The sequence below is a fragment of the Branchiostoma floridae genome, chromosome 11 (genome assembly GCF_000003815.2).
Source record: "Branchiostoma floridae strain S238N-H82 chromosome 11, Bfl_VNyyK, whole genome shotgun sequence".
NCBI classification, from domain to species: domain Eukaryota; kingdom Metazoa; phylum Chordata; class Leptocardii; order Amphioxiformes; family Branchiostomatidae; genus Branchiostoma; species Branchiostoma floridae.
Genome location: NC_049989.1, coordinates 3,383,513 through 3,398,424, shown reverse-complemented (window position 1 = coordinate 3,398,424; position 14,912 = coordinate 3,383,513). Strand labels below are relative to the sequence as shown.

Below are 14,912 nucleotides of genomic sequence, written 5' to 3'. Positions count from 1 at the left end.
GTGTTCAATAGACAGGTTGTTTAAGTTGATTTATAACCTTATTTGATTACTTCTAAGTTTGTATGCCAGCTACACGTCACTTTGTTATTTGATTCCTTGTTGTTTTATTTCATGTCGTTATCATTATCTCTTGCCTTTGTTATTTAGCGTTTTGTAGTCCTGTATGTGTGTCCTTATTTTGTTTATGTACATGAGGAGAAGACCTCGATAAGCAGGGTCTGCTTTCCGTCTCATCCTCTTTAAAGAAATGTGAATAAAAAAAAAAAAATATATATATATATCTCTTCCTTTAGTCCGTATCGCAGACTCCGATCCCCCTCACACGGTTCTATGCAGGACAAAGTAGGACGGGTGCTGCAAGCTTGCAAGCCGTTCTCTTCATTCAGTCCGAGTGAAGTAGATGATTTCAGCAGACTTGATCGTTTGCGGCAAAACCCGTTCGTGAAAAAGGATCAGAACGGTGTGAGGCAATGACCCACACTATATATTCACGATGAATGGAGTAAAGGGAACTCCGAAGGGTGGATGCCTCTTCTCCTAACAGAGGTTGGGTTGGGGGATAGTCAGTGGCCAGGATTTATACTATCCACAAAACTTTCGGACGACACGGTGGTCTAAGTTTGCGGTCGGGGCGCATAACAATGCCGGCAACGCTTAACGGTAAATTGAAAAACATAATATTGTCCTCGGTGCCTGATTCTGGTTCAGTCTCTATTCGGATAAAACTAATATAAAGTCCTTGGTAAAACTAGCGACACAACCGGAACATTCAAATACGTTTCAAAGCGAAGATGCCAATGTCGCTTAGCAATGAACTCTGGATAACAAATAACGCGCTACGCAGAATCATAACGACCAATTGCGCTTCACTAATAATTTACCGAACGTTTAAGGTGGACTTTATATAATAGATAGAGTGTCTTGTCTCATCGTCAATAAAGTCAAAGTGGACCGGTTTTTAAGATTAACGGTGAATTATGTATAGCTTGTCGGGACTTCCCAGGGTCAAATTCTCTCTGGTGTGGATCTTACAAAGCCGCATGTTTGATATTTCTAACATCTGCTGAAGTGGAAAAACCTTAAAACCCTAGCGCCTGAGGCCCGGATCATCTGACCGCATATTGAACGTCCTTGATCTGACCAAGAATCTGACGTCCCCCATGGGTAAAGCGGAACATAAAACAAATCGTTTCGTGAGGACATGGCCTTTACAAAAGATCATCTGCCGTTTTCTGATGTTGGGTGTTTCTTCCCATCGAAATCCTCCTAATAAGGAAGTCATGGGTCGTGGGGTTTGAACAAGGAGTATATAGAAAAGAGAAGAAAGTGACGCGAGCATCTTGCATGACGCAACCACACCCGCGCAAGTACTGAGTCATTCAGACCTTTCAACGTTATATCTGAAAGGGGGAAGTAAAATGGAATCAATCAATTTAGCTGAAAGGAAATTGACTTCATGAAAAAAACGTCTGTAAATATCATTTTTATATTGTCTCAACAAAGGCTTCGTGAAATAGTTATGTTCATATAAAATTGTTTATCATACGTTTTATTTTATGTTTATTTTAAGTACCCCTATTTGATTATGGTACAACCTATGATGTTCTTGGAGGTCCGACATCCGGGGATTGCGTGACCCACATGACGTCATACCCGGCGTCCCGCCCCATGTGAGACTAGTCAAGATGGTGTTGATCAGAGAGTTGTGAGTATTGGACTTTAACTCCACATTTCTTCCCCTTTCTAGTCTTTTACCGGCTACTATTTCGGGCTATAGTTCACACAGCATTTCCCAATGATCATTACCCCTTCGTGTGCCGGCTGGGGTGTAGAATTTTGTGAGAAATTGAGACGTGTTTTGAGGGATGTGTTTCGCTTCCGTTCCGATTCACACCTATGTCGGCTCGTATGTTATGTGACGGTATCTAGGACAAAATTGTACCACGACATCACGTTTTAGTGCTCAGTTTTCTCTTGCCACAGTTTTTGAACTAAATCTTTAACTTTTCCCCTGCTTTACAGCCGTGTTTATCTACCGATCACCGTTCCAGAGGTAAGTCATGTTCTTTCACAGTATAGAAAAGTCACTTTTCCTTCCGATAATCGGGAACTTTCTCGTCAAAATTTCCACTCCATGTAATGTTCGCTATTGTATGTTTCATCGTCGCCCCCCTCCCACCAAATCGTGATATCTTTATCTTTGGACTTTGAACCATTGTGGTCGGATGGTATCATACTATTTTAGTCCATATAACACTAGGGGTGCAGGTGTCAATGAAGAAATAGGATAATTCAATTTAATTGGAAACAGAGAGTTAATTAATGGAAACGTCATTATGTGTCAGTCCTAATTGTGGCAGAATATTATAGCTAGAGGATGGAAATCATGGCATGTAATAGTTGGATATGATGAATGATTGTGCAGGTGTTACCACAAGGTGACCCTTGATCTGCATACACTGTGTTCCAGTAGATGATAACGGGCCTTTGGCTGATGATTAAGGAATCACAGGTGTTAATTGTTAATTAGCACCCGCAGTTTTGTACGCTAAGTTGGTTTGTACAAGCTGGATATGGAACTGATTATTTGAGCCCATATATCACGCACCCTTCTATATGAGGGGTATATAGGGGATTCCGTAAAGGTATGAATGTCCTTAGCAAGGACACTATATACAATATACGTCCTTGATATTGGCCTTACCCTTGGGCATGAAACTGATTGCTTATGCTATGTCCTCTAAAGGACATAAACCTACAACCTTAAGGTGCATATTAAGAGTTATTAGGGTTATGACAGTGAAATTGGTATTCAAACTCTATCCTTCTGGTCCAGAAACAGGGTTACTAACCACTGCACAGTGTGCTATAATACTGTGACACATGTGGAATGTTTGAGCCAGTTTGTTAGTAAATTAGTATTATTCCAAAAGGCCTGGGGAATAAAATTTCTTTTGAGTGGGTGTTTGTGGAAATCCTCTTCCCCGGATTTCTGGAGGACAGGTCGTCAAGACATTTAAATACTCGTACATTGTTGTCCTTTGATAACTGCTGACAAGTGATTTTAAGGATTTCTCCAGGGTTGCTTCCTTATGATGCTGATGTAGTATGAAAGAAAAAAAATGTAACTTACTATTGTAATCCTGTTGGCCACAGTTGATATGATATAGTTCTAGTCATGGCTTTAATATATTCAATTTTGGAATTATATAAAAATTGTTAAAACTGGAAAATCTCAAAATTGATAATGGCAAGAACATTGTGACATGTCTAATTTTGTGCATTTTTGGCCTATCATATAAGTCAAGTTAAATGAAAAAAGTAATACATGAAACTACCTTCCCATCACCTACAGAGACAAATTGGGCCCTGGTTACCTACTTCCGTCAAGGATGCCTCTGGTTCCATATATGCTTGCTAACCTTAGTCAGGACCTTCTAAGTTCTAGCCCTTGTTTTTGCCCCCCCCCCCCCCCTATTTAGAAAAGATAGAATAGCTAAGTCTAAGTCTAACATCATTTAGAGAGATTAAGAAAGTGTATCCTTGGAACAAGAAGGAAACATTTCCTTGCCTTGAAGAGTGAACAGACAATATTTTTTAACAACAGATACTCATGCTGTCGTGGGAAGGCTTGATTTGCCAGAGAACTTAACTAATTTCATATGGCTGGATATCATTAAACACCAAGTTTTATTACATTTAGAAAAAGAAAAACTGCCGTACATATACGTAATTAAGATTTGTTATGTTTGATTTATGTGAATGTGTTTATTATCCACTCTGTGTACTATTCTTTTTAGACTGTAAAAACGTATATAGTCCTCTGGTAATGTGTGCAACTGACAATTGACCTCATTCATCAGTTTCTTTGTGTGTTGTTATTAGCGCTAAGCATGAAGGTCACACTATATTGGAGATTGATGGTTATTTTCGCAAATGCCCAGCTGCTACCACCTGTGTTATTACTATATTAGACCAGGGAAATGCTTCATTTGCAACACACTGGAGTTGATAGACCTCCAGCCCATAGCTTTCTTTGATCTCAAGTCTGGAACTGCTGAGAAATGTTTTTCTTGATTGCCGACCTCCACAAAAAATGGAGGTTGTTTTTACAGTGTTTGTCTGTGTGTTTGCATTTTTTGGCCACCAGAATACCCCAAGAATGGCTAGATGGATTGGTTTCATATTTGTTGTGCTGGTAGGCTGTGGCAAAAACTGGAAATGTTTTGGGCCCCCTGGCAGCTTTCCTCGGTACTGCAGTGAAACTTCTGGTTGTTATATCTTGTGTTCATGACATTGTGACATGACTTTGGGTGGCAGGTAGTTCTTGTGCTTGGTGAAAGAGACAGTAAAGTGTATTCAAAAAGCATTCCTGGCAGTTTCAAGAGAATCCACAATGTGATTTTTATAAGTTTTGAGAACATGATGGTAGCTGATGCAGTAGAATGGTTTCTGTATCTGCAAGATCATCCCTGATGTTATCCAAGTCATATATGTCACCTGAAGGATGCTTGAAGTTCTCTCAAAAGTAAATGAAAGTAGTAAATTGTAGTAATAAACTAACAAGTGGTAGGTTGTAGATCTCGCCATGATGTTTGTGACGCAGCGACTCCCTCTTGAGTTATCCATCATGGCTCATGCTGCCATGCATGTGCGTAATAATCTGACCTTCTTCAACCTTCTACACAAGACATGCTACGTGAATGTATTGCTCACGTTTTTAAAAATCCGGGGCTTTGAAAGTTGAAAATTTGAGTCAGCATCTTTAGAATCATTATCCCATTCACAAATTTTCCATGTCCATCCTGTTTAACATTATCCCACCACTGCTCCTGTCACCATATTGATTTTTGGACCATTCCAAGGTCATTGGTACTAACTGGAATTCAGCACCTTTATAAAGAAGTCATTTGCTTGAAATGGAGGATGCTGTACGGGTCATAGCTGTACAGAAACCAGATACGAGATGCTCTTGTTGAAAATAATGTCTTGAATTCTGGCATCACAGTTATATGTACAAGTGTACAGTGTACAGAAACCCAATTATTTTTCACATGCAACATTTTCATGAAAAAGAAGTATATGAGTATGATTTAGAAAAATTCAATGAATTGGACATTTAGAGAGTTTATGCATTGTGAAGAAATGTTGCCAAAAAAATATAGTCTTAATTCTAATGCATATTAGACAAGTAATACTAGACAAATATGCTCATCACAAATTAAAAAATGGTTACTTGAAAACAGCCTGGTTTAGGATTGCTAATTGTTTCTGTTGAATACTACAGTAAAACTAGTGTATAATTGTAGACATACTTGTGTGTCTTGTGATCAGTTTTATGTAGCATGAAAATGTTGTCCATGATTAGGAACATCTGTTAGACCAGATTGTGATCACTCTGTTGTGAAGAATTTATAATTGATACTTAAAATGATAGAGACCAGCATGTCTTCCTATTTACAGTTTGTTATCTGTGGTAAATGGTTAGGCAGCACTGATTACATGGATAACATCCTTAAATTTGTGCATCGCAAAACTCGAATTTTGCCAAGAAAATAAAGTTGAACTAGTGACTGACTACTCAGAATACTATATCAAACAAGCAACTGTGCAAATTACATTTGTTTGTCTAGTATGGTCACAAAAGGAGGTCTGTCATATGAAGCTGCATAATCTGCATAAACTTTGATAAAGTGTATTTTCTCTTATATCAGTAGAATACACTGTATTTAGAACAGTAGCTACAGTAGCTCCATTGTAATATTGCACTTACACTGTGTAAATATGCAGAAAAAGCACTGAACAGAACAATATTCACAGAAGCACAATGTGCACAGAAGAAGTATAACATTACATAAAACATATAACAGAGACTCAAACAGTTAATCAAGATGCTATTGCCTTAGTCACTTACTACTTTAATGAAGGTCATATATCACACTCACTGTGACTGTCATACCTCATTTATCATCAGTTCTGTAGGAACTGTAATTTGCCTGTTCACAATTTTTGTGAATTGTTCATCAATCAAAGTCAGTCCTTCATGTTGTCGGATCAGTGACACCTTTGTTTGAGTTAGATCTTAATGAAAAGGAGACAATTTCCTACGCGTGTGTGTTTGATGGGCAGGTCTGATGTAATAGCAGTAATCTCATGTAATCATTAAATCCCATTTGTTAGTTGCAGTTAGATGAAAGATCTAGTTCATAGATTTAAGACTTGTCAGACTTTGAGCATGAAAAGTTATGATGAAGATTATGCACAGTGTAGAATAGAATCCTACAGCATCAATCTGTGCTTTGACAATCCCCTGAAATTGTGAAGGTGTCATAGTTGCACAGGAACAAACTTTAAGTTCTACACGAGAATGACATGTTGAATATTATCCGTGTTCAGTACCAGGTCGGCCAGCTATGGTCTGTCGCTGAGGCAAGCAAGAATGAAACAGGAGGTGGCGAGGGTGTGGAGGTACTCGTCAACGAGCCCTTTGAGAATGAGGAGATGGGGAAGGGGCAATACACTCACAAGATCTACCATCTGAAAAGGTAGGTTCTGTCCACCAGGCAGGAAGATTCCACATGTCAGCCTGTATTTTGTCAGGGCTGGAGATTTTGTTTGATATACACTGGAAGACCTGTATAGTACACTGAAAGACCTATTTAGTTGTAATATGTTTATGTTAGAGAAATAAACTTGGGTCAAAAAGACCATTTTAAAGCTTTGTTTACAGTATGTCTATATAACAAAAGGGAACAAAATTAGATTTTAGAAAAGCATGGCTTTCTTTTTTCAAGTCCAGTGGGCAACTTTAGGCATCTTTTTCTCAAATACAGTGCCCATTTATTTATTTTGTTTTAAAAGATTGTATATCTACAAACAATAGAGTCTGACATTCCTGTTATTCAGTGAAAGAGGTCGGGTTAGTTGTCTTGTTTACTGACATTATTGTTTGTTTCTATCCCTACAGTAAAGTTCCCAAGTGGATATCTAAGTTAGCACCTAAGGGATCATTAGAAATGCACGAGAAGGCGTGGAATGCTTATCCCTACTGTAGGACCAGTGAGTATGCTTCTTTCCTTTCTAACGTGGCAGACAATACACCTTATTTTTAAAATCATTGTATAGTCTATGGTCAGTACTTACCTAACTATATTGGTCATTCTATGAACAGTGAATTTGACATACAAGTTACAACATACCAAAGGTCAATAGTAAGATGGAAGACCTTAAAGCTGAACACAGCACCAGCATGTCTTGAATATACAGTGTACCATACACAAGTAGAATGATTCTTTAAGAATGAAGGTATTTTTAATACCTGATGTAATGGCACTAGTAACACCTCTGCTTTGAGATGAGAAGAGAGACAGAAGATTTGTGTTCAAATTCTAACCTTTTTAAAAAAACTAATTGTGCCTTTCTTGCTTTTTCATGCCCTGTCTGCCTTCACCAACAGTCATCACAGTAAGTACCCTTGAAATTGAGTTCATTCAATATTGTTGACAAGATTTTGACTTTGTTGTCCTGTAATTTTTGACTGATGCATTGCTTTGCCAACAAACTTAATTATGTTGTGTCCAGTTGTGGTGATGATTAATTGTAATGTTTATAACTATACAGTGGGAGTAAAGTCTACCATGCAATTTTATTGTGAAGTTTTGTGGTTAAAATGATTTTGCATGTGTGCTTATTTCAAGAAGATTAAGTACTGAGATGTTGTCTTCTAATTTTTTGCAGAATCCGGACTACATGAAAGAGGGTTTCGAGCTGAGGATTGAGACATGGCACAAAAAAGAGTTGAACCTAGATAATGTAAGTACTGTGCAATCTCATCGAGATATGATTTATTGTGGGTAATATGTCAAAGTTGTACATGTTTTAAGCACGGTCTGGATCAGAACTGTTTGCAAATTAGGGGTATTCTAAATGGCTTTTTAAAAATGGGGCAAATTCCTTTGTGTTATACTTCATTTGCGAGGTAAACAACAAATTTACAATGTTTTATTTGTTAAACTGTACATATATTTAAGGTAAAATGTAGTTTAGGCATTCTGAAAGGTTGAAAATCTCATCTTGTGCAACTTGTGTTTTGTTTTGCTCCCAGCCCCACAAGGTCCCGCCTGAAGTGTGGAGAAACGTGGAGAAGGTGGACATTGACATTGGAAATGACCCGGTGGACAGGAGAGATTACAACCCTAAGGAGGACCCCTCTGTGTACCACTCCTTCAAGACTGGCAGGGGGCCACTCAAGGGGGACTGGATAGTAAGTCCTGCTTTGTTTCTCAACCTGTTGTAGTGGACTAGCTATTGGAAACATTTCCTTGTGATATATCATCAGTTAGAGAATTTTTTACACCTTTAATAATATTTGTTGATCTTTAAGCCATTGAAATCTTATAACATTATAGTCCCTCTTATTAAAAGATATTATACCCTTCATGTATTTTCAAGGAGGTTAACCATTTTGACGTTTCTAAGATAAGATGGCATCTGTTAAAATTTGCTTTGTTCCAAAAAGGTACCTAAGGAAACAAAAATACTTAAATTGGTGGCCAGGTTTCCCCTTGACTTCTGCAGATGAATTGTTGTCATGTCTTACAAGTGTTGCAATGAGTATTATCCCATTAATAAGTATTATCCCATTAATTCTTATTGTGTTTGCTGCAAGGTGTAAATAAAATTTATGAACTATATCATATGCCCAATTTTGATAGTTTACAGCATTTTCAAATACAAGATGAAGTGTGTACAAGATGACGTGCCCACATAGATAAATTCTACACTGTATATAGTGCATGTTGTCTGTCCTTGGTGCTGATTTTGTGGTGTCGGTACATCTTGTTCTTTGTTGCTCCTTTTTACAGAAGCAGCTGGGGAAGGAGGTAACTGCTGCTGCTTCAGCCTTTTACAAACAAAATATACATTCACACAAGCTGCAGTACACTTAGCTGTTGCTCTCTGGCTTCCAAATACTGATAACTGCTTGTAGAATGTGGGAATAAGTGAAGAGAGGCTTAAAAGGCTGTGAATATGCAAATTCACTTAAGCTCAGATAAATATTTTCTAACAGTCTGCAGTTGCTGTATATTTGGTACAAAATTCTAATAGCAAAAATAGTCAAATTTTTGATAACACACAATCTGAAAGAACTACTGGTGGAGAAAATTTGTACTCTTGTTAATTCAAGATAATTAATACATTGAAAAACAAAAAAAGCAAATTTGATGCAAGCCAACCTTATCAAGAGAAAAGCTGCAGGGTGTCTCTTTGAGGTGCTGTAGCACGGAACAAACAATGGTGATATGAAAATTACATTTCTTGCTTTACTGCTCAAACTTTCACACTGTACTTTATAGAAAATCTAAGTAGTTTGCTGCTTTAGAAGTATCTTTAAACACTGCATTTATCTTTGCTTTTCAAAATAAAGAAATCATTTAAAAGTCCAATTACTACTATTAATTTCCAATCTCTTTTATACTTTATAGCAAGCATTTTCATGCATCCAGATATTCACAGATTGGCATGTGGAATGTCATTGTCGCCATTGAGCTTAAATGGTTTTCCTATGACTCATCTTGAAAATGAAATACAGAGAAGGCTGTATGCATTTTAGATAGAAATTCTTGTTCTTTGTCACAGCTTCTCATAAATGTGGTTGTGGAAGATTCTGGATGTCATGAAAGTGCTAAGAAAGAGGCGCCCTGCAGAATTGAACACAGTATAAAACACAACTTTTGTTTACAGGCAGACAAGGCGCAGATGTGTGCCTACAAGTTAGTAACTGTTGAATTCAAGTGGTTTGGGCTTCAAACTGCAGTGGAAAGGTTCATTCAGAAGGTAAGTGGAGATGGTGATGTCCACGTGTACCCCCTTCTATGGCAATGGTTTGTGCAGATACCTTGTACATGAAATGGAAAGCAGGAGTAAAAAAAATTGAAGGTCTCATACCTCAGTGAAATGTTTTTTGGCGAGTTTCTTGTTTAATTCATAATTGTGAATTTCTTGCTGATTCCCTTTTATGCTTTTCCCATTGGCTCACATATAAGGCAACAGACATGCATAAAGCAGGAATTTGTTGAAAGGAAAAGAGATAGCCTTTGATAGCATATCTTGGAACCTTTGACCTAACTTCTTGCCAACGTGCCTATGGTGTGGAATTGAGTGTAGACACGCCAAGATAAACAATACCTATTGGCGGTAGAAAAAGGTCTACAAAATCACAAGGTTTAAAAAATGGTACAGCTTTCCATTTCATGTGTGGTTCACAAACTGTTTCCCAGAGGGGTGAATTGGTGTCTGTCCCATGTACTTACCTGTGGCCCTGTTATTTCAGGAGAAAGAGGCCCTCATGTGTGCATACAAGTTAGTTACTATAGAGTTCAAGTGGTGGGGGCTGCAAACTGCAGTAGAGCACTTTATCCAGAAGGTGAGAGGTGCATGTGGCAATACCGGACCCCCTTCCTTTGTGCCGTAGGCCTTCATCGTAAAATCGTCCTGTCCTGCACGGCTAACCAAGCTTCTAACCCTCCATTGTTTTGCAGTGTTTTGATCCTGGATGTGCTTTTTGTTGAGAAGATTTTCTTCCTTTTAACCCCTGACCTCAAGATGTTATAGTTTAAAGGTCAGATGGTAATACCCTCCACCTTTGAACTAAGACACATCAGGGAAACAAATTTTGCTTATTGGGCATCTTCTCAAGTCTCTCTGCTCTCTTGCGTGTTTCTGTTGTGAGGATTTGGTCTATTCTTCGTGATGTATTGTGCTGGACAGTGTGGTGTGCATTCTTGCACAGAAAGGACAAAGTGCTGAGGGAAGATTTTATTAATTGGACAAGTTTACCAGCTTAAAAAAATGTTCCTTTGGTATAAAATGCAAAAGTTAGAAAATTTACAAATTTCTACAATGATGGAGCTTCTTGCAGTGCCAATGGTATTCATTTTAAGATGAAGTGTTACGCATAAAAGACTTTTTTCTGCCTGACTTGGTTTTTGTAAGTTATAGTGAAGTCCTTCAACTCTGAGCCATCAAGAAAGATTGAAACCTGATATTTTTGCTGTATTTGTCTGGAGTACTTGTATACCCCATCATACCATTTGCACCTCCCCTTCCCATTGATGCACAGTTAATAGTAATGGTTGTGTTCAATAGAAATTTGAAATGCATGAAGAAAAAAAACATGTACAATTGAATGCATGCAGGAACATGCATGTGTTCAGTCCGAATTAGCAAGAAATTAGTGTTCTCAACTCCAAGACTATGTTATTCCCAACACGTGACCTTCTGTGTTTGCCAGTCGGAGCGCCGGATTTTCACCAACTTCCACCGCCAGCTGTTCTGCTGGCTGGACGAGTGGCACGGTCTGACAATGGAGGACATTCGCCGGCTGGAGGACGAGACCAAGCTGGAGTTGGACAAGGTGAGCGCCCGATAGCTTGTCTAAAATCACGCTCCTAGCGGCCGGCCCTATAGTATTGCTGCCGCCCGGGGAGGGGGTCATTAACCCCAGCCAGCGAGAGATTGTGTAAACACAGGCTAAGCGCCCGACAGACAAGGAGAAAGTTGTCAATTCATGTTTATCCTTATTTGGGCAATAGTGGACAAAATTTTTAGTTGAAATGTTCAATTCTTTGAAAAGTATCTTAGCCCATTCCCCTCTGAGCTGTGTAGAAAACTCTAACATTTCAGGGCAAATGTGCTCAATTCAATGTTTTTTTAAATCTAAAAGTTGAGGAAAGGAGGGCAACTTTTTATTTGATATATTCTTAAAAAGTAACTTTAAACTGCTCTCCTATGGTACACAACACCTTTGTTGCTGAACTTAAACTTTGGTATGGCTCCAGATTCTATAATTTATGTAAACTGGTGATTCTCTTTAACAGAAATTTAATCAGGCTTTCATTTCAAATGGAAGATAATTAACAAAGGCTAATAGTATAGCTAATATAACTAAATTTTGCTCCATTAAACTGACTGGCTCCCGCTCAGGCTAGGGATCAATGTCATATTTTGTTTTTTTTTGCATGGTTTTGTTCTCTGTTAGTGGTGATAGCATGCTGTGTACTTTTTTCTCCTAGCAACGCGCTGAAGAAGAGAAACGTGGCCACACGTTCGAGGAATAAAGTATCCCACAAAAGTGGTCAGTTTTTGTATGATAAGCTGGTTGCACGTTTTGGGCACTGCATCAATGTTTTTGTTCTTTTTTCACTTCGCATGTTCTTTGATGTAGTGACCAGGTATTCTGTTGCTGGTTTAAGGTTATAAGCTACAAGTGGCTGGCTGTTTGGGCTACTTTAGCTGAAGCTGTTCCTTGGGATTGTTACCATAAAAGTTTTATGATCTGAAGGTCAAGTACATAGGATAGGTAGATTTGCTATGGTGCCTTTCAGACTACCACACTTGAACTGCTAGAAAGACAAAGCATCAGTTTTAAGTATATATCATGAGCAACTACTGTAAATCTTGAAACTTTTGTGGTGGTTTTAATATTTGCAGGGACCTCCCTACCGTGAATTTGTTACACTGCAAACATGTTTCCTTGTATGACTACAGAATCTAAACCACTGTGAAAATCTCCCTGTCCTTCAAAAATAAAACCACTGCAAAAGTAAAGAAATTTACAGTATCATGAGCAGTTATTCAATCAAAGTTGAGGGTCTTGATGTCTGGTTAACACGGCTTTTTTCTTCTTGTTTTACAGCAAAGAAAAGAAGGAGAGGTGCGCGGTACGAGGGAGACGTAACCCCCTTACCTCCACACGGACCACCCAGCCATGCCACGTGCAGCGGGCTATCCCTCATAGCTACCCTCTAGATTTGGTCTGACCTGATGAACGGCCATTTTAGTTATCCTCCCACTGCTAACCTAGATATCACAAAGGGTTAGAGTCCTTGTAAATAAACAAATGATGTAGGTGCCCCAATCTCGGTAACAAAAACTGTAACTGTTACTGCTGTGAATGTTACAACTGATTTACTGGTACTGTGAGGTTGTTTCTTTTTCTTTGGTGTCCCCATCAAAATAGGCATGGCCCATATCAGAGATTTTAACTATGAGAAAATGAACACAGCATTAAGTGATATTTGATAACTGTAGGAAGTGATAAGGGGCTTGGGATGCTACCATATACTTGATACAGTAGATTTTCTCTGATTTCCTATACAACCAGTCTGTTGTTATGTACTGTGAAACAAACTTAGTTCGAACCTGAAAAAGTACAGATTGATATTATTAATTCTTTAGTGCCCCCAAGAGGGCGTGATAACAGGGAAGTTGTCAGGGACTGTTGATTAATAGTTGGGAAGGATATACAGCTAAGTTGACTAATATATATATTTTGTGATTAAAAACTTCTAGTACTTGCTTTAATGTCCGGAGCTTGTTACTGTTCACTGTTGTAGCCTGGTATCCATCTTCACTATGCTCATTATCTTTCTAAGACAAAGCTGGAAATAGATGAATGCCAGGCTATGTTTAATTGTATTGCTTCCAAATCTTGTATAACATTAAGTGTAATTGTCTACAAATGTAAAGGAGTGTATAATCTGGAACAAAACTCTGTATTTCAGTTTATTTGTGTGTTTAAATTTACCAGCTCTGTCAATCATATAGGAGACTACAGTACTACAGTACCTTTTTATGTGATGCTCACATTAGATAATCCTATGCTCTCTGTAAAAGATCAGATTGTTATGAAGCCACAGATCGAAAAGGTGGAATGGGGTTTTACTAGTTGTAATTTATTCATGGTAAAACTCAGAACTACATGAACTACTAAATATGTGTCACTTTGTATGCCCAACTGTGTCTAACTACTTCCATTAAGACCACCTGATGCATGCAAACCTGAAGGCTATGCAGAGTAACAGAGTGCCTGTAAAGTGTGTCCCCAGGAAACATATTCCAGTTGGATGGAAGAAAAAAAAAGATACCGGCGGTAGCTTCCGTCTTACTGTGATTTGAAGAATTACGATTACCTGTGACGTGTTCCTTGTTGTAGACATAAGCTACAGTACTGCACTCTATTACACTGCAGTTATCACCTAGGAGCACAGAAAGATCCCAACATCTACTGGTTCATGTATGTCTGCGAGTCTTAGAGATAGGCCTTACATTTGTGTGTCTGTGCATAGCCTAGCAAGGTGCCCCTTAGCAATTGCCTGCTTCTTGTAGTCTGATTGAGATTAAATAGCAAATGGGAGAGTCCATGGGGCACTAAGGATAACATTGCAGATTCCCTGTCTGAATTTCTCTCGGCTAGAAATGTCTATTTTGATTGTACTTGTGAAGATAGTTGATGTGTAGTTGAGCAGGCATGTGGATCGCAGTGTATGCTTGTATAGCATCAATGTTTCTGGAGGGGATAATTTCTTTTATGAAACTTTTGACTTACTTGATAATTAGAAAAGATGTGCAAATAGACCTGTTAGTCTGTCTTTGTGCTTGGGCACCCTGTAACCCTGCCAAGCAAAATTCAACATTTAAAGCGTTAGCAAATTGTCCCAGTGACACATACGCAGCACAGATTTCTTTCATGAAAAGTTTGGGTGCTACAATATTGTTCATGTGACCTTTGAAAGCCTCTGAGCATGCACAGTTCTGTGGCTATGCATTCATGCATATCATCTGTGAATAGACACTGGTTTTTGTGTGATTTGAGTGGTCCAATAAGAGGCACCTGCCTTTACAGAAATGTCTATACTGACTAGTCTGATGAGTCAAGAGTAATAAAAGGTGTTTCAATATCAGTGATTGATTTTTTTGTCTTTGGCATGCTGAAGGTAGATTGAGGGTTACCTTATTTATTGCAGCCACACCAATTTTATTTGTTGCTTCTTGGGTTCGCCTGTCCATTTTTTTTTTCATTTTCAAAATAAAAAGTCACGCCCAAAAAATAAAACAGATTTTGCTATGAT

The 14,912-nt window shown here is 38.4% G+C and overlaps 1 protein-coding gene across 6 annotated transcripts; it reads left to right on the top strand.

Moving 5' to 3' along the window:
- Window positions 1-1,559: 1,559 nt before the first annotated feature.
- Window positions 1,560-14,744, top strand: LOC118425737 (phosphatidylinositol transfer protein beta isoform-like). Of its 6 annotated transcripts, none has more exons than XM_035834797.1 (12): window positions 1,560-1,705; window positions 2,023-2,053; window positions 6,397-6,545; window positions 6,968-7,059; window positions 7,457-7,464; window positions 7,738-7,812; window positions 8,105-8,263; window positions 8,865-8,882; window positions 10,334-10,426; window positions 11,294-11,416; window positions 12,075-12,136; window positions 12,698-14,744. In XM_035834797.1, the coding sequence occupies exons 1-11, from the start codon at window positions 1,686-1,688 to the stop codon at window positions 12,117-12,119; spliced, it is 813 nt and encodes a 270-aa protein (XP_035690690.1). In that variant the 5' UTR covers window positions 1,560-1,685; the 3' UTR covers window positions 12,120-12,136; window positions 12,698-14,744. The 6 variants fall into 6 exon arrangements, with proteins under 6 accessions (XP_035690690.1, XP_035690694.1, XP_035690693.1 ...); XM_035834795.1 differs by lacking the exon at window positions 10,334-10,426 and adding an exon at window positions 9,745-9,837 and having other exon boundaries at window positions 1,561-1,705; XM_035834801.1 differs by lacking the exon at window positions 8,865-8,882.
- Window positions 14,745-14,912: the final 168 nt, after the last annotated feature.